This window comes from Rattus rattus, chromosome 2 (assembly GCF_011064425.1).
Source record: "Rattus rattus isolate New Zealand chromosome 2, Rrattus_CSIRO_v1, whole genome shotgun sequence".
Lineage (NCBI taxonomy): Eukaryota > Metazoa > Chordata > Mammalia > Rodentia > Muridae > Rattus > Rattus rattus.
The window spans coordinates 153760073-153772155 of record NC_046155.1 but is presented as its reverse complement, the minus strand read 5'-3'; the positions used below and the strand labels follow the sequence as shown (position 1 = coordinate 153772155).

General features: G+C 51.7%; 1 protein-coding gene across 1 annotated transcript in view; it reads right to left on the bottom strand.

Moving 5' to 3' along the window:
• The window catches only part of Sult2b1 (sulfotransferase family 2B member 1), a 28497-nt gene extending 19362 nt beyond the window's left edge, over positions 1–9135 (bottom strand). The window contains exon 1 of the mRNA XM_032893614.1: positions 8966–9135. Within this exon, the coding sequence (XP_032749505.1) occupies positions 8966–9027 (62 nt within the window). The 5' untranslated portion in view covers positions 9028–9135. The remainder of the gene's footprint in view (positions 1–8965) is intronic.
• Between the last annotated feature and the right edge of the window lie 2948 nt (positions 9136–12083).

Here is a 12083-nt window from a genome sequence, read left to right as displayed (position 1 = left end):
TTTCATTTTGGCCACAGGAGGTCAGAGGCACCCCTCTGAGGCGGTGATGTATAGAAACTCCTAAGAGGATGAGGAAGAAGCTGTGGGGTCTCAGAGGGACCCATGTGTGGCATCTGATGTCTGGGAACTGTAGCCCTAGCTCAGCCAGCCCCCACTGTCACAGCTGCCAGGCTGTTCTGCTGATTCACCTTGGGGTTAGCTCAGCAGAGTCCCCCAGCCTGAGCCAGCTCCAGTTACATCATGGCCAGTGTTTACAGCAAAGTCCAGCCGCCCAGCCTTTGCCTGCCAGACGTCCTTCCTCACATCCCTGCTCACCTCCACGCTGCCTTCTGCATCCAGTGCATCTGTGCCAGCGTCCCCAACTCCACTCGGCAGGATGACTCACACTTAGCCAGAGCCAGAGCAAATCTACTGAAGCGACATTGGCTTACCCTCGCTGGGAGATTCAGTCCCGGTTTTTCTATGATGCATGGCCGGCTCAGACAGCACCACCCGGCTGTTCTCCACCTTGTTTACTCTTTGGCCACCACTTGACACTTAGTATCTTTTCTCTTTGTGTGTTTTCCTTCTTTCAGTGAACCTTCCACAATAATAAAGGAGCTGGGAACCTGTGCTACCTTCCGGACAGGGAGAGTGGAGAGTCGGGTGAGGGGCAGTAGTGTTTGTTACATGAACAAACAACCACGGCCCCACCCCTGAAATGTAGGGGCACACGGATGACCTTGAGCAAGAACCCAGTGAAGCACACAAGATCTAGACTGCAGCAGGGATCAGCCAGAGCCAAGAGGAGGAAATGAGCACCCAGCAAAGCGCTTGCAGCCGGTCCATCACAGAAACCGGTTTTCATCTTGTTTGTTTGTGCGTTAGTTTTCCAGACATAACTTTTTCTGTGTAGCTTTGGCTGGCCTGGAGCTAGCTCTGTAGACCAGGCTGGTCTGGAACTGAGAGGTCTGACTTCTGAGTGCTGGGATTAAAGGCATGTGCCACCATTCCTGGTGTGTTTCCATCTTGTCAGTATCCTCAGATGACACCCTTTCCATTTCTGAAATTCACTACATAAATGTCTGCTGTAAAGAAGCTGGGAAACAAACTGACCTTAGTCACCCGCAGCCAGGAATGTGTGGGGGTCAAAGGTCTTGGCCCATGTGCCTCAGGTTAAAATGCATGAGGCTGGGTCTGGTGGGACGAGCCTATTACCACAGCAGCCTCATGAGAGATCGAGGCAGGAGGAGCTTGATTTCAAGGCCAGCCTGTGAAATTTAGAGAGATCCTGATGCAAAACAAAAAGAAGGAGGAGGAGCCAGCATGGTGTACCCAGCACGGTGGCACTCACATTTAATCCCAGTTCCAGGCTGGCAGAGACAGGTAGATCCCTGAGAGTTCTAGGACAGCCTGCTCTACATAGAGAGACCCTGCCTCAAAACACAAAACATAAAGTAAAAGAAGGGCAGGGCATGGCTGATGGTAAAGCACTGGCCAGGCATGCCAAGGTCCTGGGTTCAATCCCCAGTGTTACCCAAAATAGACAAATCTCTTTAAGTTGTAAAACACATCTAACTGCAGATCGCACACGTGCCCACAGCCATGCATTCATAAGCGAGCAACTGCCGAGGTCATCGTCACGTGAGCTTCAGGACAGAAACCTGTATGTGTTGTGTGTATACATGGTATATGTGTGTGTGTGTATATGTGCACATGTGTGCTGTGTGTGCACGGGCTTGTGTTATATGCATGCGTGCACATGTGCATGCATACATGTGTGTGGAGTACATACATGTGCCTGTGTTGTGTGTGTTCATGCATGTATGCATGCTTGTAGGTACTTGCATGTGTACATGTGTGTGTTGTGTGTATGTGTATTGTATGCTTTGTGTGTGCCACTGGCAAGCAATAGTGGGATTGAACCCGGGGCTCTGGTTATGCCAGAGCTCTACCACTGAGTCACACTCCAGCCTCACTGGGGGATTCTAAGCAGGGCTCTACCACTGAGCCGTGCAAAGTATACCCCATTCACACCTGTCATTTTCTTTTTTTAATTAAAAGTTTTCTTCCAGGCTAAAGAGGTGGCTCAGGGGTTAAGAGCTGTGGCTGCTCTTCCAGAGGACCCAGGTCCAATTCCCAGGACGCACATGGTGGCTCACAACCATCTATAACTTCAGTTCCATGGGATCTGATGCCCTCTATAGGTACCAGGCACATATGGTACATAGACATACATACATGCAAAACACCCATACATATGAAATAAAAATAAATACACACACACACACACACACACACACACACACACACACACACAGCATTTTCATTTTGAAGAATGGTACCCATCAAAGTAAATTTAACAAGCCAGGGTCAGGAGACAGGACGTTCCAGGCAACATGTAGGTTCCCTACCCACCAGTCCTGACGGCCCCTGCTGTTTTTCTATTCTCCATTCCAGGGTGAATGAGACTGGCCCTGACTTTATAGAATGTCATCCTAAGAGCTACTTCTTGGTGTCTGGCTGGTTTTACTCAGGGAAAGGTGTAAATTTGTAATTGAAATTCCTAAATTTGTTAAAATTTCTACAGCCCTTACCTGTAGAAGGGCTCTGTATAGATGCCAGAATGTGAGGGTACTCTAGTTAAAGACACAAAAGGGAATAGTCATAGGCCGGGTCACACAGGCCTTCAATCCCAGTTCTCGGGAGACTGAGGCAGGAGGATTGCTTTGAATTTGAGGACAGCCAGGGCTATAGAACCTGCCACAAAATAAAACAAAGCAAAACAAAAATTTATAAATGGTGTTTTAAATTCCAGCAGCTGATTGGCCGCACGGAACACTTCCTTTAGATTGACGTACAACCCTCACATTGTTGGTCCATTTGAGAGAGGAGGACAGAGGCTGCGAGATACGGAGTGACAAATGACAGAGACATACCTTTGGTCCAAAGTTCTCCCAGCTCTGTCCTTTCAGACCTTCGGTCTCCTTGAAGGGCCTGCAAGGCCTCCTACCCACCCTCTTTTGTCGGGCTCAGTCTGTTCCCTAATGCTCCACGCTCTACCTCCCCAGATCTCCTAGTGGCCTCTTGCCCGGGGCTCTTTCCACTTCTCTCTGATATGCTCTCCCATGTCAACCCCTACTGTGTGCCTTGATTGTACAGAGCATCACACAGGCACAGCACACCATCAAAAGCCACAGCTGCCAGCCACATGTGACTCCTGAGCGTTGGAAATGTGACCACAGGGACAGGGGACAGAGGCTCTGACTTTCCCGTCCCCTTACTGACTTAGCAAAAGTTTTGACAGTGGGAAGCTCTAGTAGCAGCCTGGGAACAGCCAAGGCCTAGCCAACTTGTCAGCCGTGACCTCAATGAGATCAAAATGCAAATGGCACCTCTCCCCATGCAGAGCAGATGCCTGAGAGGTCACTAGACAGAGAAAGCACACACTACAGAGCTCGGGCTCAGTGTGGGAAGGAGTAACTCTACCTAATTTATAGTTTAGTTTGTTTGTTTGTTTTAAAGACAGGGTCTCTGTAGCCCAGGCTAGCCTCCGCTTACAGCACTCCTTCTGCCTACACTTCCTATATGCTGCAATGACAGCTGGGAGCTCTCAGAGCGCGTTTTTAGTCCTGGTGTCAAAGAGACAGTTACCTGAGTTTAAATAAGCAAGGTGTTGATAAAGGCACTGACCAGAATTTCATAGTGAGGGACTGCGGGGGAAGCTCAGTGGCAATGCCCCTGCCTCAAATCCGTGAGTGTGGGGCTGGGTGTGGTTCAATGGTAGTGATGTGCAGGAAGCCTTGGGTTTCATCCCACCTAACATAGCAAAGGGGAGGAAGACGGTTGGAGCTAAGGAGACAGCCCACCGGCTAACATGCTTGTGTCCAAGCATGAGTATCTAAGTTCAGATCCTCAGCCCCCATGAGTCAGGCACTGTGGTGTGTCCGTATCTCAGAGCTGTGGTGTATGTCTGTATCTCAGAGCTGTGGTGTGTCCGTATCTCAGAGCTGTGGTGTATGTCTGTATCTCAGAGCTGTGGTGTGTCCGTATCTCAGAGCTGTGGTGTATGTCTGTATCTCAGAGCTGTGGTGTGTGTCCATATCTCAGCCACTGTGGTGTGTGTCCTTATCTCATTGCTGTGGTAGGGCAGAGAAAAACAGATCCCTGGGACTCTCTGACCAACCAATCTAATCGACATGGAGAGCTCCAGTTTCTGTAAGAGAGACTCTGTCTCGAAAAATAAAATAGTGGAGTTAGAGAGATGGCTCAGTAATAAAAAGTACTTAGTGCTTTTGCAAAAGGACATAAATTTGGATTCCAGAACCTATAGCAGGCAGATGCTACCTCTTATAACTCAGCTATGAGGGATCTGGCGCCCTCTTCTGGTATCCAATGTCACCTGCACAAACACATGCACATACACTCACAGACACACACACACATGCTTAGATAGACACGTGGAAAGTCTTATTACCAAGATGTAGTCTCCAAGTCTTCACACGCACAGGTGGGCATGCCAGCACACATGTGCACACATGTGCCTACATCACATCCAGAAATGCACACAAAAGAGAAAGAAAGAAAGAAAGAAAGAAAGAAAGAAAGAAAGAAAGAAAGAAAGAGAAGAAGGAAAGGTGGAGGAAGGTCCTGTTGGCCCTGCACAGACAGAGTGAACCGGTGAGCAGGCCTGGTTGGGGTGTGCTCCGAATCAGCTCCTGGTTCTCTCTCTCTCCTCTTGCCTCCTATTTCTGGGCTCAAGTGGGCTTACCGGCATTTGGAAAAGGAAGTAGGAAAAACCAGCTAAGAATGGCAACTCACTGCTGTTATTTCCGAACACTTGGGAGGTTGAGGCAGGAGGATTGCCATAGTTCAGGGCCAGCCTGGGCTACAGAGTGAGACCCTGTTGGAAAAAACCCAAACTGGGAATGGAGAGATGGCTCGGTGCTTGGAAGTACACTGCTCACCCAGAGGATTCAAGTTTAGCTCTGGGCATCCACACTGGGCAGATCACAACCTCCTATGGCTACAGACTGAGGAATCTAAGTCTTCTGACCTCTGCGGGCACCCACATTCTTGTGTGTGTGCGCATGCATGCATGTGTCACCCACTTAACAGCAGTTGCAGCTTCTCTGAGCCATCTATCCCTGGAGTCTGGTCAGAGCTCAGAGCTCAGAGCACCCAGTCCTTAGTGCCTAGGCCCTGGTCCCTTCTTTAAGGCTTCTGGTTCAGATCTCATTGCTACCAGGATACCCCTTGTTGGCTCAGCATTTGATTACTAAGGTCTGCTGGATCCCACATTTCCTCCTAGCATGAGCCCTCACACTGGGATGTCCCACTCTCCAGTCCCTGTCCCCTGAGAGACAATAAAGCATGACAGAGGAGACTGACTTGGGTATCTGGGCTATGAGCATCTCCTGCTTCTTACCCTTGGTAACAAGGGGCCTCTACTTGCCTCTCGACCCCTAGGTAGGTACCTCTGACATGTGTTTATTGCTTAAAACTTTTCTAACAGCTCCTTGAGCAGAGAGCCCAGTTCTATGTGGTCTGTGAGATCTCCCCAATGTTGAGATGTAAAACTGGAGATTAAAAAACTAGGGGCTGGGGATTTAGCTCAGTGGTAGAGTGCTTGCCTAGCAAGCGCAAGGCCCTGGGTTCAGTCCTCAGCTCCAGGAAAAAAAAATAATAAAAACTAGCCAGAAGGCCTGACATTCCAACTGTTCTAGAGGTAGGGGTAAGAGGATTCCATGTACAAGGCCAGCCTGAATAGCTTAAGACTATGTCCCAAACTAAGAAGTAAAAAGACAGTGGAGTGGCTATGGGGATAAGGCCCTTGGGGCACGATCTGATGACCTGAGTCCCATCCCTGGGACCAGCATAACAGGAGAGAACCAACCCAGAAAGTCATCCTCTGACCTTCACATGGGTGTGACATTCACAAGCCCATACAAGAGCACAAACAGACATGGTACAAATTTTGTAAAGAGAAGGCTAGGGGATGTGGCTCAGTGGCAGAGCCCCCACCTAGAGTCCCTCAGCCTGGGGGTGTGGCTCAGCGGTAGGGCACTTGTGTAGCTTGTGTGTTCAATACCCAGCACCAGAAAAAAACCAAAGCAGCCAACAGAGATTACTGGGCGGGAAGCTTTCTCTGAGCTCAGGCACACAAGCCAGTGGCTTCTCTGGTTCTTGTCTCAGTTCTTTTCCACAACATGTATGGATCTTCCCAGCGGAATGCTCACTGAGCCTCCTGGCCAGAGAGGCCTTTGTCCTTCCAGGCCCCATTCCTTCCCGCCTTCTTCATACCCAAATCTAGGGCAGGAGACATTTTGCTTTCTGTGACTGAGATCTTGACTTCACACTAATTACATCTGAATGACCTTAGGCAACCCTCCTCCTCCTCCTTTTCTCTCTTTGTCTCTCTGTCTCTCCCACCCCCACCTCCGAAACTGGCTTTCTCTGTGTAGTCCTGTCTGACCTGGAACTCCCTATGTAGACCAAGCTGACCTTGAACTCACAGAGATCTGCCTGCCTCTGCCTCCTGGGTGCTGGGATTAAAGGCATCCACCACTACCACCACCCAGCCCAGCCACCTTGTTTTAGTTTTTTAAGGATAAAGTCCTCATGTAACCTAGTCTGGCCTTGACCTCACTATGACAAGGATGACCATGTTCTCCATCCAACCTCTATCTCAGAGTTCTGGGATGCCTGGCTGCATCAAGGGCCTCGTGCACTCAGCCTGAGCCATGGCCCCGGGCCATTCTGTCCTCCAGGTCCACGTGAGGCTGAGAGAGATACCTTCACTTAAAGCACACTGCTGCATAACCAACCCCATTATCTAGAACATTCCAAGGGCTGAATCTTGCTGACAGTCCTTTAGCCCAAATTAAATCCTGGACAGTTTGCATCACATGACCCATAATCTGGAACAGATAATGGCTCACCTGTTCTTGTTTAGGAGACTTAAAATGGAATCACGTGTTGCCTCTGGGGTGTGGTAGGATGAGGTGCTGTTCTTTGCCCTGTGGGGTTCTGCTGATGCCCTCTGCCCACCACACCTCGCCCCACCTGCAGACCTGACTCACACCAAGATCAAAGGTTTCTTAATCTCTCTCCATTCATTCCTGGCCGTTGCTCTAATGAGTTTCCTATGCCGGCCCCTGTCCATGACAGGATGTCATGGAGCCCAGGACAGACTAGATCTGAAGATGGACCGTAGCAATCTGGGCTCAAAGGGCCGTCACTCTCAATCCTATCCAGAAACCATAAACAACTGAGGTTTGAAATTCACATTTACATCTTCAGCCCCAAGAAACATTTGGCCAATAAAAGAGAGGACAGAGGTTGCCAGGGAAGGGGAAGGGCAAAGCACACAGGCCCTGCCTGAGGTGGGTAGTGGGCACGGGTAGAGGAAGAAACAGGAGGACGCCCCACTGCAGGGCGAGGAGAGCCACAAGGGGCTCAGATTGCTCAAATGCATCAAAAGAGGGCTGAGGGGAGCCCAGACCTGCTTCTACCTCAAACCAGATCCATCCTGATCCAATTTCTATTACTTATTCGTTCCTTCTGAACAAAACTCTTCTGAACCTTAAAACAGCTTCGGGGGCCATTGCCCTGGGTGCTGGGGAGCCACAGAAGATGCTCCAGCTGGGGTCAGTGGTGTTTGGGGTTTAGAAGTGAACCTTACTTAAGTCTCTACAGAATCAAAAAACTGTACGTGCGAAGGCAGAAGGCACTGGGGCAGGGAAGAGCGGGGTGTGACCCTGAAGTCCTGGGGTGAATGGAATGCCGGTGGGGAGGAGAGTGCTGGGGAAAGGGGTGGGGCCTGGAGGCACCTGGGTGCTACGGAGTCCCAGCATGGCTGTCAGGATGGGTGGGGCAGCTCTGGGACCTCTGGGGTCAGGGAGGTAGGGGAGTGGCTCTAGAAGGGGATGCCGGCCATGAGAAGGTCTGGCATAGGGAAGGTCCGTGTGGGGACTGACAGGCCGCAGAGACACGAGGGAAAGTGTCGAGCAGGACTGTGGGGGTCACAGGTTTGAACTTAAGCCTAAATCCTGGGTGGCAATACTGAGGTGCAGAGAGAGCAAGTGACTGTCACTTGCAGAGGGCATTCCAGGGACTTGGTGGCACAAGTAGGCAGAGAAGGGTGTCAGGTCAGGTGAGGGTTACAGAGAGGCCCAGAGATCCTGGGAAGCTTGACTAGGTCACACAGCAATTGGGATTCAGCTACTGGTCCCTGGAGTCTGAGTTCCAGGGTGCCTCTCCACACCCTGGCTCTTGGCTGAGGCAGGGGAAGGGAGGACTTGGAACAGTACTGGAATGAAGCAACCCAGGTGGGGACAGGACCTAGCTGTCCCCTTCCTTACAGCTCAGGGTATCAGAAGGTCATGGGAGGGCAGGGTGAGAGTGTAAGATACCAGGGCTGATGTTGAGGTCAGCAGCTAACTGTGAGACAGGAGAGAGCTACATTCCCTTCTGGGTTTCTGCTTGTTCAGCTGAGAAGTGAAGTCAAGGAGTGGGGTGTGGAAAGGCCCCAAAGATGCCAGAAGACAGAGCTCTGTGATCAGGACTCTTTCCTACCCAGCCTCAGTTTCTCCATCTGATAAGTGGGTATTCTGAGTGACTCATCTCCAGAAACAGAGGAACTATGCACATTGGCTACATGAGGAAAGAAGTCGGCCCTAATCTCTCTCAGCGGCCAAGAGTCACTTTCCGGTCTTTGAGCATCCCATGCTCCCTGCTGTCTCCCAGGTGGAGTTGCCATACGAGATTCAGCTGACTCAGCAACCTTAGCCTTTTGCAGCTTCTCTGGACCAGACTTCCCGGGTACCCTTACCCAATTTAGGTGAGCAAAGGCCCTGCCCCCCATCCCAAGACAGAAGAACCAGAGCATGAGAGAGGCATCCCCGTCACTATATCCAATGAGAGTCCCTTCACAGCCAGAGCCTGTCCCCACCCTCCCCAGGTCCTGGCAAGCAGGCCACCTCACCTAAGTTCGGAGACACTGTTCTCCAATGAGCCCCATAGGGCCGGGGGCTGTGGCCCGTCCATGGCGGGCAGGGCAGGAGCTAGCCGGGCGTCGGGGCCAGGTGCGCAGCGTCTGCCGCGCCCGCCAGTGCCAGGTGCCTACCAGGCCGGCCCAGGGGAGGGGCACAGCCGGTTCTCCCAGCTGCTGCCCACGCCTCCTGCCGGCGGCAGGGAGGGAGAGGCTGGTGCCCTCCCAGGGCGAGGGTGGAGGCTCCATACGACCAGAGTCCAGGGCCAGCAGTGGGGACTTCCGGTTGTACCCCGAGTGGCCACCACAGCCCAGCTTGGCTGTCCGCCTCAGGGCAGCGGCTCACACATTCCTTCCTTCTCTTTTGCAATTTTTGCCAAGTAACTCCTGTCCCGGTGCCGCTGTGTTGAGCACTGGCCATGCTGGGGAAGAGCGGGATCCACCTCGTGGGTTGATTTTGTAAGAGGGAGAGACAAAAGACAGACATAGAGATGCAGCCAGGGCAGGACGAAGGGATTAGGGTCAGAGATAAGAAAAGAGACAGGGAGAGAGAGAGAGAGAGAGAGAGAGAGAGAGAGAGAGAGACAGAGACAGAGACAGAGACAGAGACAGAGAGAGAGAGACAGACAGAGAGAGACAGAGAGAGAGACAAACACAGAGAGAGAGAGAGACAGAGAGAGAGAGAGACAGAGAGAGAGACAGAGAGAGAGAGACAGAGAGAGAGAGACAGAGAGACAGAGAGACACAGAGAGAGAGAGACACAGAGAGAGAGAGACACAGAGAGAGACACAGAGAGAGACACAGAGAGAGACACAGAGAGAGAACGAGAGAGGCAGAGAGAAAGAGGGAGAGAGACAGAGAGACACAGGCACACAGAGATAGTCAAAGACAGGAAGAGGGAAAACAGCGAGAAAGATAGAGGTATGCACGTGGTGAGAGAGAGAGAGGCAGAAGCTCACAGAGACAGGGAGAGTCAGGGATACAAAGATACATAGTGAGATAGAGACAGATAGAAGCCCACAGAGACACGGAGAAACAGGGAGAGACACAGAGACAGTGGGAACCTGAAGGCAGAGATACTTTTTCCAAATGCTTTGTCTATCACCTACCTCACAAGGACAGGCCTGCCCCATGGGTGTCAGCTCTGACTACCTTCCCAAAGAAGGGATTAGAGTGTTGTGGGCCTGCTGATGGGCAGTCGCCCACTGCCAAGTGGCAGGGCATGGGTGCAGGGGTCTGAGCAAGTGAAAGGCAGTAGGCAGATTCGGAGCTTACAAGAGGGACACAGAGGAACTTGCCAAGCAGTGACAGATGGGAGGGTCGCTGAGGGAGGCCACTATGCCGCAGACATAGTGGCAGTTGAGGGCATCTGGACACAGGGAAGACAGTAGCACCTGGTTGGAGGAGCACCCCCAACGAACAGTGCGAATACAATTTCTTCTCTTGAAGAGTTCAAGCCCCAAAGTCTTTTGTCATTGGTATTAGGAGGCTGGAAACTTAATCCAACCTCAATGTGTAGAGAGGTGGGGCCTTTGGGAAATGATTAGGTCACCGAGGTGGAGCCCCCCCCCCCATCCAGGTGGCTTTGGGACAGGAAGACACATCAACAGGACAAAGAACTCTGCTCACACTTGAAGTGAGGGATGCAGGCAGGAAACCACACGCATGACTGTTCAGACCTGACCCTTCCAGACCTGGGAGCTCAAACCAACCTTTTTTTTTTTAATTGCCTGCCTCCAGTATTTTCTTATATTAATGGAAGCTGACTAATATCCATCCATCTAACCATCCATTCATCCATTCACAATCCACCCGCTCACACACACCCATTCACCTACTCATTTATTCCTCCCACTCATCAACCCACCTGACCCATCCACACATTCATTTATGTACACACATCTGTCCATATATGGATCCACTCATCTACCCACACAACCACCCCCTACTCATCTGTCCACCCATCATTATCTGCACATTACATCCACATAAGCACCCACCCCCTCATACTCACTCATCTACCAATCCATCCACTCATCCATGACCCACCCATCCACCCATCCACTCACCCCCATCCATCACCCACCCACCCACCTCCACCCATCTACCCATCCACCACCCCACCCATCCACCCACCTACCCATCCACCCATCCATCCACCATCCACCCACCCATCCATTCACCCATCCACCCACCCATCCATCCACCATCCATCCATCCACCCACCCATCCACCATCCATCCACCCATCCACCCATCCACCCACCCATCCATCCATCCATCCATCCATCCACCCATCCATCCACCCACCCATCCACCCATCCATCCACCCACCCATCCACCCATCCATCCACCCACCCATCCACCCATCCATCCATCCACCCACCATCCATCCATCCACCCCCCCCACCCATCCACCCACCCACCCCCCCCCCACCCAACCCCCCCTCCACCCCCCATCCATCCACCCATCCACTCATGCATCCACCCATCCACCCACCCATCCACTCATCCACCCACCCACCCATCCCTACCCCCCCACCCATCCACCCATCCATCCATCCACCCATCCACCCACCCCCTCCATCCCCCCATCCACCCCTCCCCCCATCCATCCAACCCCCCATCCATCCATCCACCCATCCACCCATCCATCCATCCATCCATCCACCCACCCATCCACCTACCCATCCATCCACCCATCCACCCACCCACCGACCAATGCAGCCATTTATCCACCCCTTCATCTACCTACCTACCTCGATGCATCTCTCTACTCATGTGCCCATTCATCTACCCACCAATATACCTACCAAGCCCATTCATCCATTCATTTACTAAACCACCTATCAAAAAATCCCTCCATCTACTCACTGACTTACCCACCCATCTATCCTCCCACTCATCCATCCATCCACCCACCTAATTATTTATAAACCAATGAACCCACCCACCTATCTAATAATCTATTTATCCATCAACCCATTCATCTGATAACCACATATTTTGACCCATCCATCTACCCATCCATACATCCATTCGCCACTCACGGTCCACCTATCTACTCACTTACACACCCACCCACCATGTACACACCTACCACTTCATTCAGC